At 39.0% G+C, this 20614-nt stretch overlaps 1 protein-coding gene across 5 annotated transcripts in view; it reads left to right on the top strand.

Annotated features, from left to right (window-relative positions):
• Window positions 1-20614, top strand: part of FNDC3A (fibronectin type III domain containing 3A) — a 194057-nt gene that overhangs the window by 140955 nt on the left and 32488 nt on the right. For 4 of the 5 annotated variants that reach the window (XM_067563102.1, XM_067563099.1, XM_067563100.1 and 1 more), the window contains 6 exons: window positions 1182-1235; window positions 2163-2287; window positions 5535-5709; window positions 7801-7887; window positions 10159-10297; window positions 13268-13336. In XM_067563102.1, coding sequence (XP_067419203.1) covers window positions 1182-1235; window positions 2163-2287; window positions 5535-5709; window positions 7801-7887; window positions 10159-10297; window positions 13268-13336 — 649 coding nt within the window. The remainder of the gene's footprint in view (window positions 1-1181; window positions 1236-2162; window positions 2288-5534; window positions 5710-7800; window positions 7888-10158; window positions 10298-13267; window positions 13337-20614) is intronic. The other variant, XM_067563103.1, reaches the window with a different exon arrangement.

The following is a 20614-nucleotide window of genomic DNA, read 5'->3' as shown; positions in this document are numbered from 1 at the left end:
GAAAAGAGTTCCTGTCCTATGGACTCTCTTAGGTCTGGAGGAGTATTTTGGCTATTTTGCAGGACTCAAAGATAAATGCACAAAAATTAGAAAAAGAACAAGTTAAGGCTGTCATAATCTATAGTTTTTCTTTATTATGTAGTGAAGAAAATTTAATGGGCAAGATCATCAGCCATTACACTAAGAAAATCTACATGGCTGTAGTTTGGCTCCTGTTGGAATTATTATTACTGATACTTAGTATTACCACAACACTAATTCAACCATAAATTCCTTTATTAAATCTAACGGCCCAATGGTATTTGTACAGTTGCTGTAAACATGTCTAAAATGCCTACATAATAAAAAATTACTAAATCCACAAAATAACAAACATGAAAGGATCAGTCCCAGGGATAACCCCCCTCATCCTGGCATACTCCAGCATCATTAGGTAGCATCTGATAATACCCCTAGCAAGCCTGGTTCTTTTATATAGTGTAAGAAACAAGTGATGTCATAGTGATTGTTATCTTAGCCTAAAAACCAGATTTTGGCTAGTTTAGGATTGATGCTTTTCTTAAGCCTATAGACAAGAGTTTATGACAGGGCCTCTTTCTTCAAGATAACATTGATCATATCACAAAACAACTTTTCTTTGTCTGTTAGAACCAATTCTGATAATTAGAGGCTTCTCTTCTCTTATTAGCCACATTTTGAGCTCAGCATTTTTACAATTTACCTTGCCAGTTACATTTTTTCCTCAAGGCCTTCCCATCGCTGCTAAAAGCCCTTTATTTTACTTAAACTACAAAACACCTATATTTTTCTTCATCAAGCTAAGTTAACATAACCCTTTATATAGCTATCTAACCCTACAGCTCCTCAGAAAATTGCTGTAGAATGGTATTTGACACTGTTGCCAGAATATTTTTCAGAGGTGCATGTTGCCAAAAAAGGGAGAGTTGAGGGAAACCTGATGCAGATACCTGTCCATTGGGATGGAAATAGAAATGAGACCAACATATTAATTTCATATAGGACATCAAACAGCCAGCATCAGGGAACAGTTGGTCACCACTGACCTTGACTTGATTGGAACAGGTGACCTATAAATGAATTTTTCTAGCCAATTACCATTTTCCTGAAGTGATCTTGTCCCCCTGCTATAGAGTTCTAATTTTATTATTTTCTTATTGCAGGCATCTTGTGACAATGGTTCTAAAATCCACAATTATCTTTTAGAATGGGATGAGGTAAGCAGATTTACTGTATTTTTTTATATTTATATTTTTTTTAAATAGCTTTGTGTGAACATGTGCATATATTCAGGCAAAAATTATGACTAACATTGATTTTGGCATGGGGATTTTTACTAACATTTATGGGTAGGATGCAGGCAATAAGACATAAATCACAGAAGCCGGAGCCCTGGGGCACGGTGCTGAAGCCCCACACAGGGGCGGGAGGATGCTGACAGCCAGAGCCCTGCCAGCCTTGGGGTGGTTGAAAAGCCGGAGCCCTGCTGGCCACTGTGGGGAAGAAGCAGAAGTCATGGACAAAGGTCTGTTAAAGTCACAGAATCCGTGATCTCCGTAACCAAATCGTATCCTTAATTATGACCTCTATCTTTGAGGCAAGTGTTGGTAATATACAATTCATTCCCAGGGAGGCATAGAAAAATACAACTATATTTCCTCAAATTTTGCTTGCTGAATATAAAATGGCAGTATTATCAGGTGGCTCTTAAATTTACATTATTGGGTCACTGTTTAAAGTGGCTTTTTCCTTTCTGGTGGTCCAATTCTTCCTCCTAAGATTTCTGAGCTGAGAGTCATTTCCATGTGATGATCTCCTCCTTCCTTGTGTAAGCATGGCTCAGCTGTCTCCACAGAAACATCTCCCCTACACAGTTCAGAGCTCATCAGGGAAGGATTTGGGTGGGCTGTGGGTTGAAATATGTACTGCCTCCCCATCAGCCCTGTGGAGCTAAGGACTGAAAGAACAGCATTTTCAGTTCAGTGTTCATAAAAATTGTGAATAATACCTTCTTTTGGCATTTTTGGCTTGTTTTGAGTTTAATTGGATGAACATTCTTCAAGATTTAACAAACTGTTTTAATCAGTAGATGTGCTTGTTTAATTAGCAGTGTAAATAATATTAATGATAATTATTCCTTTTAGGGAAAAGGAAACGGAGAGTTTTGTCAGTGTTACTATGGCCAACAGAAGCAGTATAGAATTACTAAACTATCACCAGCAATGGGGTACACCTTTAGACTGGCAGCCAAAAATGACATGGGCATGAGGCAAGTATTATCATGATATATACATAAACATGCAATGTGTCTGCATCCACATGCATGCGTATGTAGGAACAACATATAAGAGAATGCTGCTGTAATTAAATAACATTATATGCCCACCTGATATACACTGTAAGACACAAGACACATCATTGAATGCTCTTAAACCTCTTAGCACTTCTTACAATTACATAGTATATATTTCTCCTATTTTCAAACTATTTTTATTTAAAAAGGTTTAAAACAGAAATCTTTATTTTGAAGTAATTTTTAATGTGTAGCATTACATCTAAGCAATTATGGTAAAATATTGAAGATTTTAAAAAACAGCAAAACCCCTTCAAGCCATCTGTGAATATCTGGATGTGTAGCTCACATTTCCTGTATTGTAATTTAGTGGAGGGCACTACTCTGTATTGTACATAAGAACATAAGAATGGCCATACTGGGTCAGACCAATGGTCCATCTAGTACAGTGTCCTGTCTTCCAGTAGTGGCCAATGTTAGGTGCTTCAGAGGGAATGAATAGAACAGGTAATCATCAAATGATCCATCCCATTGGCCATTCCCAGCCTCTGATAGGATATCCTTTTAAAACTAATCACTCTCTAAACATTTTTTTAAAATTCCATATTTTATAGACATATAAAAACACCTATAATACTTGCTCTACTGGCTTTATGGTACTATTTAAGTAATACACAATGTTTAAGGAGAGCTCTTACAAGAGGAGGGAGCTAAATTTTGCCTTACGTCTGATCGAGGATATCTCTTATTAACATTGTTGGGAACTTTAGGCTAGATGATGTTACTGACTAAATATAGATGTTCTGTTTTTATATGTCCTATATGTGTTTAAATTATTAACCATTCTTAATTTCAGCCATATATATAACACAGCACAAAAACATTTGTTAAATGGGAAAATGAAGCAGAAAGTTTCTGAGTGAATTGTCTAGGACCTGATCCAGTGCCCACTGGAATCACTGGGACTCTTTCTATTGATTTCAGTTTGCTTTGAATTGGGCCCACAAAAAGTAAAAATAATACATTAAGAACCATTTTTGAAAATTGACACTTTATTTTGTTTTATAACATACCCATTGGTTAGATGTACTCATTAGGTGAATGCTTAGGTATTTTGGCATTAGTGGGAGTAGATGTGTCTATTATCTGCTCTTTTACTGGGGCCAGCATGTATGTGGCTGGGTCTATTGGTTGGAGCAGGAGTTTGGGTCAGGGTCAAGCCAAGGGTCAGAGCCAGAGTTAGAGAAAATCAAGCCAAGGTTCAGAACCAGAGTTGGAGATAGGAGACAAGAATCAGTAACGAAGCAGGAACCAGGAGTCGGGCAGGGTCTGATGTAGCAGCCAGGTAGAGCCCACTTGTGTGGACATCTTCCTGTGCCTCTCTTTGGGTTTAAATAGGAAGCCCTGGCCAATCAGAGGTCCTGGTGTTCCTCCAGTCAGGGTTTAGGAGAGACCTTCCTGATGTAGCTTCTACTTTCATGGTTTCTCTGCTCGGTTGGTTAGTAGCAATATATTGAGTGGGAGCAGGGAGGCGACTGTCAACGGGGAACCCTGTGGACCCTGTGGACCCAGGCTCGAGACCTGCGGGGTCATGACGCCATTCCATTCACTCCATGCATTTAGCATACCTAGATGTAGATGTGGTTTTGTTTGTTTTAAGTAACTAACATCAGATATACACCAGCGGTTCTCAACTGGTGGTGCGTGTACCACCGGTGGTACTTCAAAGAAGGCTGGGTGGTACACAAGCCGTACCGCGCCGCCGAATCCGCCGCTGAAAGTCCCCTCCCTCCCCCCGCCGCTGCCACGAAACCCCGCCGCCGCTGAAAGTCCACCACCACCCCCGCTAAACCCTGCCGCCGAAAAGGGGCAAACGGCGGCAGGGTTTTGGTGGAGGGCATTGTTCCCCCCATGTAACCCCGCTGCCGCTGAAAGTCCCCCCCCCTTTTTCCTGAGTGGTACTCGGGGGAAAAAAAGGTTGAGAACCGCTGATATACACATCTCTGTTCCTGGGACTTTCTTGCTGATAACTTAGTGCAAATATAAAAATTTATACAGTCCCCAAAATTAGAAAAATTCCATCTTGTTTGTGTTCATTATATAGTAATTCTCAAGGTCTGGTTCGCATGCTGCCTTTGTGGAAGCTTTTATGACATGTTGTCTCTTAGTTTTTAATTGTAAAAAAAAAACCTTAGTGAAATTATGGCCCATCCATTATACCAAAAGATCACAACTTTTGTTTTACGGTAGTCACATCATTGTAATGTGTTTGAGAACAAAAAAGAAAAGTAAATAGACATATGCGGGGAAATTAAATTGTATCATGATGGATTCCACTTTAAAAAGACTCAGATTGTCCAGACAATGTAGAAGAAATCCAAGTTTTGAAACCAAAGTTGTTGCTTAAGTCATAAAGAGAACTATATTTTCCGGGCTCCCTTATATTCTCATTCACTCTTGACTCCCTCCCTAATGATTCTGTTCCCCAATGTCTCTCGTTCTTTCCTGCACCCTTTACTTGCCTTTTATACCCAAACAAGGCTACCCAAGAGACATCAGGTAAGTCTGATAAATCAGGTTTGCTAGATTAGTCAATGGTCTATGCTGTATTTTCATTTACTACAAAATACAAATTTTATATTGACAACTCTACAGGAGACTTAGCTTTCAGTGGGACTTTACTGTTCCCGTTTTTCTGGAGCCCTGGAAAACTAGCACTTCATAAGTAGTAGGCTCACTTTGAAGTATATAAGGGTTCGCACCGGTAGCTGGTTAGGGAGCAAAATGAATTTGTTGGATTTTTATTAAATCTTGGACAGAGGAAAACAGTGCAGGGTAGAGGTGGAAAGAATGTGCTTTGGCATTAGATGGGTAAAGTACATAAATGTACAAGTGTTCTAGAGATTTACTGCTGTGCAAATAATGACTATTCAAAATTGATTTTAAAAACCAAATTGTGTTCATGATCTATTTTCTTAACAAATATATATATTCATTCCAGGCCAAACTTTCAAATATGGGCATGTATAATTTGTATTAGTATGAGTTACATGCACACAGGCACCATTTGTTTGTACAGGATTGTCAACTGCATATACCAACATGCGATTACCAGTGATGAACATGTCTGACAAATTGGCCTGAAACTGTTATATAGCAATTGCATATTATTCTTGTTCCTACTTTATCCTATTTAGTTTATATACTGTTTGTTTCAAAACAGTGGTTTTAGTGAAGAAGTCCTGTATCATACCTCAGGCACTGCTCCATCTATGCCAGCCAGTCCTATGCTGATTAAAGCTGGAGTTTCCTGGTTATCCTTACAGTGGACTAAACCCTCAGGAACACCAACAGATGAAGGAATCTCTTATATTTTAGAGATGGAGGATGAGACCTCAGTAAGTGTGTAATAAATATATGTTTATATAATATTTTGAGAACCATAAATGAATGTTTCAGCACACTAATAGTATCTCAGTGTAATAACACTTGCCATTGACAGATCTACTGATGGGGATGTGATGTTGTTCTAACTAGACTTGTGGGTGCTTTTATTACGTATGCAGTACATGCAGAGGTAGAAGGTAAATTTCATATAATAAAATCAAAATTGAGGAAATATCTGCAAAAAACAATCACTACAGAAATTAGTGCGCAGCTGTGATTTTTGTAGTCAGCAGGGTTTTTTTAGTAATGGTTAGATGATATCAATAATTAAAATTGACATGTCTCATAATATATTTAATGAAATTACGTTCTACTATTACACATTCATGTATCTCTTGCCTTACGGACACTGCAAGTTAGGCTTTGACCTGGGCAGGAGTCTACCTCCTCAACCTCAATCCTACAAAGGGATGAGTCTTGCTAACAAGTCAGAGGGCCCTGTTGGAATGATATTCTTACTTTCTTTGAGTCCCTGCTTGTTAAAGGGATGTGTTTATAAGTAATGAGCAAGTAACTGGTGTTCATTTTGAGCACATCCTTTCTGTGGAAAACCATGTTAGACGTGGTATGAAAGTATCTGAATTTGTGCAACTTCTTCAGGGTGTACCTTACTTATACCATGACGATTGCAACAGCTAGTCATACAGTCTTGACCATAAGGTGATCGGGTATTTTCTCTTTGCAGGCCTTCCAGCAGTGATTTTCGTGATCAAATTCAGCACATTTGATCACTGTCTTACACTTCACCTGCATCCCTTGCATTGGCTCTAGATAAAGTGGCAGATTAAGTTGACCCTTCTGATTTTAATTCCCTTAATGATTGTAGCTCCTGACTAAGGCCCCAGCTCTGCAAAGAGAACCACACAGGCATAGAGGTCTGCCAATGCAGTTCTCTTTGTCTATGTTTGCAACCTCCAGTTTAGCCTCATCTTTATGGCCATTTAGCCATGACTTTTGTGATTATTTTTATACAAATCATGAACCTGATTTTCATTTATACTAAGGCCTCCTTTACACCATTCTGGCAATGTAAAGTGGCCATAAAGGAAATTGCATTTATGCCCACTTCAAGGCCCCTTTATACAGCCAGAGCATTGTTAAGAGACCTTAGCATAAAAGAATCTTGGGCTTATAGTCTTTCTGTTATATAAAAGAGTTATGGCATTTGCCCCTCCCATCAGTACCCTTCTGCATTAACCACTTCCATTAATTTTTACAAAATTTGGCTCTATGTAGGAAAGTATAGGCTTTTAAATAATTTTAAACAATTAGTTAATCATTTTAAAATTTAACAATTATTATTGTAAATTAAGGTTATTTACTTGATTTCCCATAATTTCCAAGGACAAATGGTTAATACTGAAACATCATTTGCCATGACTTTTCCCATCTTTTAACTGAAAATTATGACTATTGCTTTTACTGTGACAAAACCATACTGTTTTCGCTTTTTTTGTTATGACAAACAGCCATCCTTATCCATTATGTTTTTGCTATTAAGCCCTGATCCTGCAAAGACATCCACATTGTTTAGCTTTGTACACATGAGTAATATTCTTGTGTAGAAAGTCAAGCACATACGTAAATCCTTGCAGAATCTGGCCAAAAGTCCCTGTGGTGTGGAACTTGGTCCCCTTGACAGTCATTTCAGCTTATCTGCCTTCGTTTTTCAATGAATCCTGCTGTGATTTTCCCCCCAAAAAAGTATGTTAGTATGCCCACTATTTGCTACATATTGTTTTCTCCTTTTCCCTTTTTTTGCATTAGAACTTCCATTTTTCTGTTTTATAGTCAGAAGATGGTGGGTTTATTATGGGTTTTTATATTGTATTGATCATAATTCTCTTATTTCCATTGTACACCATCCCAAATAGTGAAGGGTGACTCAAAAACATGTATGTTTGCAGAATAAAATCTTGTTTTTTAATAACTTTAGTCAAAGCAGCCTAACAAATTACTATGATTCAGATTAGATGAGTTTTGCTATATAGTCTGATTTATAAATATATATTTCAAGTAGTAATATTTCATTCATTCTGTAGGGATATGGTTTCAAGCCAAAATACGATGGAGATGATCTCACCTGCACGGTTAAGAATCTTAGACGTAGTACAAAGTATAAATTTAGGGTAAGATTCTTTGAATTTATTTTGGTTTTATTCATTGCGAAGTTGCTCAGTGTTAGCAGTTGTTTTTTGCGGTTGGTTTCTGTGATGAAACAAACTATTTACACACTTAATGATACTTTTTTAAGTACTATTTGAATAAATTTAAAATATCACTTCAGACATTCATAGGGAAGAAACAAGAGCTGTCCAAGGAGAGCATCCCTTCTCTGAAAGATGAGAGGAAAAGCTATTTGATCTTTTAGCAGAAGTAATACTTTTTAAATACATTCTTAAATCTCCATTTTATAATTGATATAGGGCATTCCCTTATTACAATGAGAGCTGCTTCTTGTTTGACACTTCTTAAAATGAGGCCCCTTATTTAGGAACCTGAGAAGGTTTTAGGAGGTGAACTTCAGGATACTCACAGTTGGATATGTTGGCTTAAGCATTTTAACTAGTGATGCTACAACAGTTAAGAAAGAAATTATGAAGGACCAGATGTGAGATGAGTCATGCATTGTTTTGAATAGGATATCCCCAAAATAGTATAAATTAGGGCCCCAGTGGTTGCATATGTATTTAAGTTGACAACACTTAAAACACTTCTTGGAGATAGATCTGTGGGGATTTGATGGCACAATATTGCTCCAAGAACATATTACATGACACAAATAAATATATTAAGCTAAGCATACTAGGTTTTTTGTTAAAAAATACAAAATGAAAAGCTCATATCATGTTTTGTTTAACTGAACCATTTTTAAATACAAGAGGCTCTTGTTCTCCCACACAGTATAAAGGATAAATGTGGTGTTAATCAACTCTTTCATTTTCATTATAGATGGGAAAAGCTTTAGTAGTAGTAGTAGTATAATAGCAGCAGCATTCCTTAAGACCGTGGAAAGATGGTGTGACGGATTTATTTAAGAACTTCCTTGCTTTCATTGGCACCAGCTATTAGTGCAGTCACTTTTTAAATTTCCTACTTTTTATTTCTGTAACTTTTTTTTTTTAAAGAAAAAAGTGTAAAAAGACGAGGATTACATTGTCTCAGTACTATATTTTATATTGTTTTGCTCTTATTAAAATGTCACAATTTTTCAATAACTTATTAAACAAATCATACAAAATTACTTTTACTGCAGAGGGGAACCTATTACGATCCAAGTACTTCAGGTTCCTTCAGTAGAATACATAAAATTCTGTGTAATGTCCAAACTTCTCTATCAGTTGCTATTATGTGGATGCTTCCAATGTAGGTTTATATTTGAGGGTATATAATATATATATATACATTTTTTCTGGTGTCCTGAAAGTTGTGGAGGAAGAATGAGAAGTGTGGGCTTGACGGCTATTTTCCATCTAATGGGTTGCAACAGATAAAGTCAGTAGTTTAATATAGTTTTATGTGGCTCTAATTTTGATTTTTCTGGTATAAAATTTGATCAGCAATTAGAATGTGATATAACTGCTTTTTACATTTACTGTAATTGAATATTGACGGATTGATGTCCTTGCAGTTTAAAAATTTGCCACTATGCATATGCAGTATATATTGTTAATTGTTTTTGGCAAATTTTTACATGCCTGTATTAATTTTTCTGACCCTTACTACTGTTTCATTATAGTTTAAATATATCATTCCCGTTAAAGATTAGGAGCCAGAAGGATCATTTATTTAAAAAAAAATACTGCTAAGTGTCTAAGACCACTAAAATACTATGGCCAAATTTTCAAACCTTTGTACCTATAATTAGACTTATAAATTCATACTCAGGCACATAAATAAAAGTAGCAAGAGTTTCAAAGACTTACCCACATATTCCATTAATGTCTTTGGGAGCTGCCAGTCCTGAGTATCTCTTACCAGCAGGCTACTTTTACATGCCTTAAATATAGATTTAGGAGCCTAACTTTAGTCATGTGGATTTGAAAATGGGGGGGGTTTGGTTTTCTTTACAGCTGTTGTAAAAGACTAATTTTTTTATTTTCATTTTTTTAAAATTAAAATTTCCCTGCTGGCATTTCTCTGCCATTTTTCATTTCAGTTAAGTGGTTGACAAATAAAGTCCCTGAAGAATGTGAGAATGTTATAATATACAAAAATGTATGATGGCTTTCTTTCCTTTGCTGATTTATAACCTATAATTTAAACATATATATATATATAAAAATGATTTGGACACCCTTAGCATTAGCAGCATATAGAGTACCAAAAGTGTACATATGCTGTTTGTAGAATACTTTTTTATATACTGTATATACATATATCTATTTATATTTTTACAGGTCATTGCCTATAACTTGGAAGGCAAAAGCAGTCCAAGTGAGGTAGTAGACTTTACTACGTGCCCAGACAAGCCTGGAGTACCTTCAAAACCATCAGTTAAAGGAAAAATTCATGCACAGAATTTTAAAATAATTTGGGGTAAAGTTTTATTCAGTTCTATTTTGATACTTTCTTCTGTATTTATGTACATTGGTATGTAAAGAAGGACAAATTCTGCTCTCAGTACTATTGTAGTCAGCAGTATTTCTGGATTAACATTACTGTAACCGAGAGCAGACTATTGACCCAGTGACTTCAGCATACTTAGGAGAATGCCATAGTAGACTAAACATCAGGTGTGAAACAGAACTGTGGGAAATTTAGCCTTTTTGGTTCACAGGGGCTCATGGGAAACCTTTTTTTTGTTTGTTTCAATTTGCCTGGGCTCACGCTACCTCTGTCCCTGAGTTTAACTTATAATTTCAATATTTGAGTTAACTTAAAGGGAAATTTTACCAAAACTACAATTTTACCTGGTTTTCTGTTGAAAATACATGAACTGTGAGTTTTCGTATGTTTCATTGCAGAACTATAAATTGGCCTAGATATGCTTAAAACTGGGTCTCAGTTCACAAACCTTTGGATGAACCTGGACTGACATCTGAGTTTATACTGAAACCAGCTGAGTAACGAATACTTTCAGGTTTTCTTATGAGAGCTTCACACAGCTCTAGTTTGAAATATATATATACTTCCTGAAGTCCAGGTACAAATTCCCACTCAACCTGTCAACCTTTGAGGCATATAAATTAAGGCCCATGTAGTTTAGTGAGGGGGCGTTTTCTAAATGAGACCTTAAAATGTAAGTATTTCAAAAACAAAAAATGTGTGCTCTGTGTGGATCTTACAAAAAGCACTATGGAATCTGTAAAAGCAGGGATTTGCTCTGGTGTCCTGGCCGAAGTTTTCCCTTCTCCTGCTATTGCACAGTGTGCTGAACACTGGTTGTGTGCTTGACCACTGTCCTCCAGCTTAGTGGCAGCTGCATTCTAGTGATAGGTTAATATATTCCTATATTTGGTCATAAAAATCTATTGGATCCTTCAGGATGAAAGGCATTATGTTATATTAAATGCAAGATGTTAAATACTATTTTGAGCTCATCCTCTCAAGGCATTTAAACTACAGTGACTTTATTGTATTGTCTGGTAAATTCTCAGGACACTTATTAAAATTAAATAGCATGTTCATGCAGTAAAACAGGATAGGATGTGGTGGTATTATCATATAGTATTTCACCAGAAAAACCAACTGTTCAGTTATTACATTTAAGTAATTAAATCTCTGGCTTAGTCATTAAAATAAATCAATTTAACATTTGGTTTTTGCATTTTAAAAAAAGCAACTTCTACACCCCAATTCAACAAAGTGCTTAGATACATGCTTAAATCCCTTCATAATTAGAAAAGCACTTAGTCCCAGATTTGTAAAGGTATTGCCTCATTCAGCATTGTAAAGCCAAGTGATTTAGGAGCAAAGCCTCATTCTTAAAGTGACATAGGCACTTAAGAGCCTATGTCCTGCTCCTAAGTCAGTTACGCCCTGCAGTGCTCACCAGAGCAATGCCTAAATACCTTTAAAAGTGTGGGTCTTAAGGCACTTGCTTAACTTCAAGCAAGTACCTAATCCCCTTTGTAGTAAATGGAATTTAAGTGTGTGTTTAAAGTTAAGTAGGTGCCTAAGTGCATTTCTAACTAGGAATAAACACAAGCACATACTTAACTGCTTTACAGAATCAGGGTCTGAAAGCTTGGTCCACTGACAGCTGATTTAGAATTTTACAAGGTCATAAAAACTTTCTGACTTTTATACAGAAAATTAAAGAATTAAGAAATAGTTGTAAAATGCTTATAAATTCAAACAATTTTTTGAAAAATCACTATTATTCTGATGATAAAAGAGCACAGTATGTTTCTTTTAACGAATATGGTAATTAATGTGATCGCTCTGTTTTTCTCTTTGAGTAAATTAGGATTGTTACCTTTCAAAGAAAAGAATGTCGATTTTATATATATAGTAATCTCTTTTTTGTTTAGCATGTGTTAAGTGATATCTAACACTTATTTGATCACCAACAAGAATGTACTTGGCATATAAGCAGTTTTACTGTGTGTGCAGCAGTGCCTTTTTCCTATGTTTGTAGCATCAACTGTCCCTTATCAGGTGGAGACTAGTTAGTCTTCCCCTTACTTTAATTTTTAACTCCTGTAAATCAGGATGGAAACATGTAGGTAGAACAGAGTAAAAAAGATACCTCTGTTGCTTTATGTATTGTACATGTTACAGTGATAAATAGTGCACTTCGATCTACAATACTGTCATCACAAACTTTTTTTAAAAAGAGAGAAAATCACAGTTTTGGTGGAGAACTCCTGCCTCTCAACCCAAATGCCCACTATCTTCCCAAAAATGTTAAAAATTCTTGGAAATCCTGCTCCCTAAATCATTTTGGAACATCTGTTCATAAATCAGCTTGATCAAAAGCTCTAAATCAATGTCAGTATCCTGAATTCTTCTGTGAAATTATGGATTTCCTTTGAAGGCATATTGCTATTACTTTCAAAGGGTGACCAGTCAGGACATATGGATAAATTTTTCAGGATCCTCACTTTATTGCCAGAGACCCTGCAATAGACTCTCCATGCTGCTGATTAAGAGCTTGTCTAACACAGAGCAGCAATGCACACTACAAGGGTGTGGTTCCTAAAGTGCACTAATATATTGCTCTTTAATTGGTCCATGTAGACTCCGCTGGTTCACACTAAATCAATTAATGCACAACATATTAGTGAACTTTAGAAATCACACCCCCTTGGGATGTGTTATCCATCCCTCTGTAGACAAGTCCAAATAGGGGCATTATCAATGGCACAAAGGACACTTACATACTTCGCTCCATTTAGGTGCTCTACTCCTATTGAAAGTCAGTGGGAGTAGGGTACCTAAGTGGCTTTTGTTATTTTGAAAATAATTCCTTAAATGTTCCACAGAAAATTTTCCATCTATATCATTTAAATGCAGAAGTGTCCAGGACTGTGTTTTGCCTGACTTTTTGTTTATATTTCATAGATCCACCAAAAGACAATGGAGGGGCAGCAATAACTAAATATGTTGTGGAGATTTCTGAAGGCTTAAATGGTAAGAATTAATGTAGGAATTTTTCAAATGCAACATGGTGTTCATTGATTTTACATTTTGTTGTATCTCTGATATTCCTTTTAAATGCTGTAGATTATAAATTCTGTGGAGCAGGGACTGCTTTTGTATGCTTAGGTACAGCATCTAGCAAAATGAGGACTTGATCCTGATTGTCACTGCTGGAAACTGCTATAATAGAAAAATGATGAAACTTTTATATTAAAAGTAATTCTATTTCTCCAAACGTATAAGGATTACTCCTGCAAGTTGTAATTACTATGCTGTATCCTATTCTGTTGAAAGAGATGGCCCAAATTTAACCCTTGTATTAGAGGCATTTTGTGCAGACAGCCAAATTACAGATAAGACCACATAGTACCCTTGGTTCATGGCAGAGATCAACAGGAGTTGACACTTTTCTTGTGACTGAGCTTTTAGTTAATAACATTACTATTGCATTTACCATCGTTAAATGGGGGGAAATGATGCTGAGCACTCTTGGGATAACAACTGTTTTTGCCCTTAGTTTATAGCTAGTTGTGTGTGTAGTATAGATCAGGCTAAGACACTGCTCTGGTCCCAGCTCAGAAAAGCAACTCTGTTCTGGAAGGGCACTGAAGCATGATTTTTAATTGTAGTCAACTGTAGTAGACTTAAACACATGCTTCAGTGCCCCTCCTGAACCAAGGTATATATCAGACCACATTCAAAAGACTTTATTTGCATTCATAACGGTTGGAATCTGTTTTTAAATTAAAGCTTAAATTCTGCAGAATCTGAATCAGTCATGGAGATTGGATAGACAAATCAAATAAATGGGCATTTGATATCCATACCCTGGTCCACTAAGTTCTAGAGTTCTGTCTGCCTGAATAGTGGAGTCTTGAATCCAGCCTTCTTCTTCGAGTGTTGTTCCCTGTGTGTATTCTGCTGTGGGTATCATCCGTTCCATGTGCCTGAGACAGGAGAATTCTAGCAAGTAGTGTCCATTGGTCTGTGCCTGCGCCCTTTCTCTCCTTATGCTCCATGCCAAGGGTATCAGGGCAGTATAGTCCGATGCATCTCCGGTTCCTTTTTTCCACTGTATATGACCTGAATCAGAATCTCTGGTGTCCAGAATGATCCTCTTCAACATTTTTTCCTGTAAATATTTCAAAGATTTTTATATATTTAGTTGCTTTTAGTTGTTAGTAGCTTTTATAAATTTAGATATTAGTTAGTTAGAATTCCCACCCCAGAAAATCCTCCAATCCCCTAGCATGGGATTTAGATTATACCCAGGCTTCCGGGCTTAGGAATTGCATCTCCTTCCTCCCCCTCCTTTTCAGTCAGTGATGACCACCAGCACTGCCTCTGTTGCCTCAGAGATGCTCATATCTCCACTAACTGCAGTATCTGCCACTTCTTTCCCAGATGAATGCATAGACATGAGAACTCCAGCTTCAGAAGCACGCAGGGGAACCTACCCTGAGGCCCCTGTCAGATCCATGCCAGAGAGACCCCAGTACCTGGGCCTGAGACATCGAGGAGTGCACTCCTAACTCAATGTCTGACTCAGGAGTGGTAACAACTAAAGCAAAGGTCCCTGTGTCTGGGCCTTCTCATAAGAGTAAGGAGCACTCTCATTAGCATTAAAACAGATCCCCTCCTATACTTACTAAGAGGGAGGCTCCCACTCCAACTCTGTCCAGGCTGGGTGTGTCCTTGAATCCAGGACACAATGATTTAGGTCCTCCTTAGTCTTGTGGCTGGGATTAAAGGGTGCATGAAGTAAGGCTCCTTCAATACCATGCCTTGCATAGTCATTGACATGACCACTGATGGTACCAACTAAAACAAAGCAATGGTAGCCGGAGGACCATGACCCATCCGTACCAACAATGACCAGGTAATCAGAGGCTCCTTCATCAGTGGTTCCATCACAGTCTCATAATAAACTGCTAGTTACTAAGAGTCCCTTTACACTGACTCTCGTGGCATGAGGCAATGAAAAGCAGCCTACTAAGGCTCCTGTATCCTTCACTGCTCCTGTATCCTTCACCACTCCAGAGGATATCTTCATCCTGCCAGATCTGCAATCTCCCCTATTGGAACCAACCCTCACCAGGAAGATTCCAACACCAGGGAGAAGCTCATCTCTCATTCCATCAATTAGCTGACATCTGTACTGATGGCCACCGATGGAACCAGACCCACTCTTCTCATTATCAGGAGAGTTGGACATATCAGTGGAACCATCTTCCCCTCCATGGAGAGAGTTCAGCCCGAACAGGGGATCCAGATGCTCCTACTATCAGTCTACTCTGTCCAAATGAGGCCCCATCCTCAGAATTAATGGTACCCAGGGGCTTGGGGCCAACCACAACCTACTTTCAGCCCCTAATGGGACTTGTACACATGGCATCCCGAGTCTGTGCAACCTAATGGGGAATCCTACCACTCCTTTCCTCCAAGCGACTGGAGCCTCTTGAGCCTATAAAGGATAAGGATTAAGGCAAACTGGATCTGCTGTACCAACAGGTGTTCATCTTCTTCACCCAATGAGGTGCTTGCCCCAGCCTTGCCATCTCTTTTGGAATGCCACAGACTGTTCTAAGAGCTGCTTTGGAGAGTAGCAGAAGAGCTCCAAATTCCCTTAGACAAGGCCCAGGACTCACAATACAATCTCCTGGACGTCCAACAGTCTATGGGAGCTAACCAAATTGCACTCTGTCAATGAGGCCATATCGGAACCAGCAAGAACTGTATGGCACACACGACTAACCCTAGGGGGGCAAAAATGTGATATTTTATTTCAACTAAGGAAGTGGAGTTCTTGTTCTTCCACCCTCCCCCAAACTCACTCATCCAAGCAACCACAGAAAGGCCCAGACAATAACAATCCAGGGCTATATCTGCAGATAAGGAGTCCAAGAGTTTAGAGTTTATGGGAAGAAAGGTGTTTACTTCCATTAGCCTCCAAATTAGAATTTCCAACTGTCAGGCCTCCTGGCAAAATATGATTTTGGAATTATTCTAACTTCCTGGACTTTAAAAACAAGTTATCCTAAAATAGGAGAGCACAATTTCAGGCTCTTATTGATGAGGACTGATTAGTGGCAAGAACCTTTCTGTGAGCTCAAGTCAATGCTGCTGATACTGCTTCGAGATCCACAGTGACTGCTATAGTCATGCACTGGGAATCTTGACTACACTCTGCTGGTTCCTCAGGGAGGTACAAAACATTGTTTGGGACTTGCCCTTTAATGAAGTCAGTCTTTCAATCAGAAGACAGAGTTTGCATGCACTAAAATACTCCACAGGGCTGGACAATTGCAACTTCAGGATCTTCCCCCAACTTGGTTCCCCGCCAGGGAGTGGACTTCTGTTATTGTCCCCTAATTAATATTAGTAGGGGAGCCTGGGCCCACCCTCTCCACCGGGTTCCAATCCAAGACCCAATGGTAAGCAACTAAGACCTGCACTTTGGGTGCTATGCAGCTGCATTCCTGGACCTCTTCGAGTGCCCCCTTTTCCACGGGGTAAAGTAAAGAACTGAACACAAAATTAAAGTTTCTAACCTTCAGATGTCACCAGTCCCTCCTTTGCAGGCTGGTCAGATCAGTATCTCCAAGCCTCAGACTACAAGAGTTCTTGTGGTGCTTCTTCCCAGGAGTTCAGAGTGCAACTCACCTCCCTTGTCTGCCTGCCGCTGATCTACTTTGCTTCCCTTTTTAAGCTCTACCTCCAGCTTGTGCAGGCTTTGCAGGGGCTGTGGGGTGGGGCCACCAGAGCCCAGAACAGCTTCTTAACCCCTTCTTCTCCCACGTGGTGTTTATATACCCCATCACAAAGTAGTTTCAGAATTTCACATAAACCAGACTATCCTCTTATCTGTGTTCTTCTCAAAAGCCTCACACTTCCAGCATAGAGAAGACACTTCATTCCCTTGATGTGATATAAGCTTTACTATTTTGCCTACAGAGAACAAAACAGATCAAAAAGTCACTTAGGTTCTTTGTTGCCATAGCAGAATGAGCCAGAAAACAAGCTAATTCCTCCCAGAGGATCTCAAAGTGGATCTCTGGCTGCCTCCTGCTTTATCAGTTGACACAGCTTCCTCCCCCACACAGGGTACAGGCTCACTCTACAAGAGCACAGGCAGCCTCGGTAGAGTCACTTCAACAAGTACCAAGAACGGCCTCCCGGAAGGATCAGTATTATCTCCCATGTTATTCAATTTATATTCAGATGACCTACCATATACCACATTTCGCAAGTTTGTTTGTGCAGACAACATATGCCTCAGCACTCAGCCTTTGACATATCTGAGAGTGTTACGAATGCAGATATGGTGGCTACAGCCGATTATTGTCATTGGTGGCACCTGATATGAAGTGGAAGTAAGACTTTGTTGATCATCTTCCACTTACATCATGCACAAGCAGACAGATTGATGAACATAATTCTCAGTGATCAGCAAATAAAGCCCGATTCATACCCAAGCTATCTAGGCATCATATTGGATAGAGCTCTCATATATTGTGACCATCTGACAAAGACAGCAACTAAGGTCAAAACACACAACAACTTGCTCGGAAAACTGGCCAGTACGACATGGGGTGCCAATGCCCAAATGTTACTCACTTCATCCTGGGCACTCTGTTATTCAGGGGTGGAATATTGCACTCCAGGATGGGCTTACTCATCTCACACAAAGATTATCAATATACGACTTAATTCCACCAGGCATATTATTTCAAGAACACTTGAATCTATTCCTCTACTATAGTTACCGGTTCTCTGCAATATTGCTCCACCCAGTGTTCACAGAGGGGAAAGTGTAGCAAAGCTCATGACAAAACTCTGTGATTTGCCACACCTTCTGTTAATTAAAGATTTGTTTAATCCACTATATGATAGTCTGCTCTCACGTCACCCATTGTGGATAAATTTACCGGGTGAGGGATTTACGATAGAAAATGCGTGGCGACCTTCATGGTCTGCAGAGAAAGTGACAAATAATTATCTTGTCTTAGACCCCACTCAGCATCAATCCAGGTTTGATTTACCATGAAGGCAATGAAATCTTCTGAACTAGTTTCGTACTGGTCACAGAATATGTGCTGCAGAGGAATTTCAGTGGCAGTTTAAAGACACACAATGTGGACAGCCAAAAACCATAATACATATTGGTGAGGGCTACAAAATGACTCAACTTCCTGGGGGTCTTGAACATCATTGATAAGAATGCTGTGGTTTAGCTTGACTGGATTGCATACACCAAATAACTAAGTACTTCTGCTTGATATTTGTAAGGCAGCAACGTGGAGTTCCATCACAAAACATTATGCCTTGGTCCAAGCCGCCTCCAGGACAGTGGCTCTACAAGCAGCCATACTACCTCCATCTTCGCACCCTCCTCTTCTATGAGTACTGCTTGTCAGTCACCCACAGTGGAATACACACAGGGATTCAAACAGCATTCAAACAAGAAAGAGCAGTTACTTACCCTTTGTAGCTAGAGTTCTTTGAGATGTGTGGTCCCTTTTCATATTCCACTACCTGTCCTCCTTCCCCTCTCATTTGGATTATCTCTGATTTGCGGTAAGAAGAGGAACTGGAGAGGCGTCAATCCGCACTGCCCTTTATACCATCAGCAAGAACACAAGGAGACCGAGGGTGTAAGTGCAGAGCAACAGACACTACTTCCTAGAATTCTCTGGTCACAGGCACATGGAACACATGCATACCCACAGTGGAATACAAATAGTGAACACACAACTCATAGATTTTAAGGCCGGAAGGGACCATCATGATCTTCTAGTCTGATCTCCTACACATTGCCAGTCACAGAACCTCATTCACCCACTCCTGTAATAGACCATAACCTCTGGCTGAGCTACAGAAGTTGTCAAATCACGATTTAAAGACTTCAAGTTACAGAGAATCCACCATTTACACTAGTTTAAACCTCCAAGTGACTCATGCCCCATGCTGCAGAGGAAGGCGAAAAAATCCCAAGGTCTCTGCCAATCTGTCCCAGGGGAAAATTCTTTTCTGACCCCAAATATGGTGATCAGTTAGACCCAGAGCACGTGAACAAGACCCACCAGCCAGACACCTAGGAAAGAATTCTCTGTAGTAACTAAGAGCCCTCCCCATTTAGTGTCCTATCATTGGCCGCTGGAGATATTTACTGCTAACAGTTGAAGATCAGCTACATGCCATTGTAGGCAGTCTCATCATGCCATCCCTTCCATAAACTTATCAAGCTCAGTCTTGAAGCCAGTTAGGTGTTTTGCCCCCGCTGCTCCCCTTGGAAGGCTGTTCCAGAACTTCACTCCTCTGATGGTTCATCTAATTTCATCTAATTTCAAGCCTAAACTTGTTGATGGCCGGTTTATAGCCATTTGTTCTTGCATCCACATTGGTGCTTAACTTAAATAACTCCTCCCCCTCCCTGGTATTTATCCCTCTGATGTATTTATGGAGAGCAATCATATCTCCCCTCAGCCTTCTTTTGGTTAGGCTAAACAAGCCAAGCTCTTTGAGTTTCCTCTCATAAGATAGGGTTTCCATTCCTTCAATCATCCTAGTAGCCTTTCTCTCCATCTGTTCCAGTTTGAATTCACCTTCCTTAAACATGATGGGAGACCAGAATTGCATACAGATTTCCAGATGCAGTCTCATCGGTGCCTTGTAAAACAGCATTAACACTTCCCTGTCTGTAATGGAAATACCTCACCTGATGCATCCTAGGACTGCATTAGCGTTTTTCATAGCCTCATCACATTGGTGGCTCATAGTTATCCTGTGATCAACCAATACACTCGGATCTGTCTCCTCCTCTGTCACTTCCAACTGATACATCCTCAGCTTATAGCAAAAATTCTTCTTGCTGGTCCCTAAGTGCATGACCTTGCATTTTGCACTAGTAAATTTCATTACATTTCTATTACTCCAGTTTACAAGGTCACCAGATTTTCTTGTATGATATTCCCGTCCTCCTCCATATTAGCAGTACCTCCCAACTTTGTCATCCGCAAAATTTATTAGCACACTCCCACTTTTTATGCCAAGGTCAGTAATAAAAATGTTAAATAAGATTTAACCAAGACCGATCCCTGAGGAGCTCCGCTAGTAACCTCCCTCCAGTGTGACAGTTCACTTTCAGTATAACCCATTGTAGTCTCCTCTTTAACCATTTTCTTATTCACCTTTGTATTCTCATATTAATCCCCATCTTCTCAAATTTAATTAATGATTTCCCATGTGGAACTATACCAAATGCCTTAC

The sequence above is a fragment of the Emydura macquarii genome, unplaced genomic scaffold (genome assembly GCF_026122565.2).
Source record: "Emydura macquarii macquarii isolate MOO-44397 ecotype Brisbane River unplaced genomic scaffold, CSIRO-AGI_Emac_v2 contig_2473, whole genome shotgun sequence".
Taxonomy (NCBI): domain Eukaryota; kingdom Metazoa; phylum Chordata; order Testudines; family Chelidae; genus Emydura; species Emydura macquarii.
The sequence above is the reverse complement of the archived record's forward strand: the minus strand, read 5'-3'. Positions and strand labels throughout refer to the sequence as shown.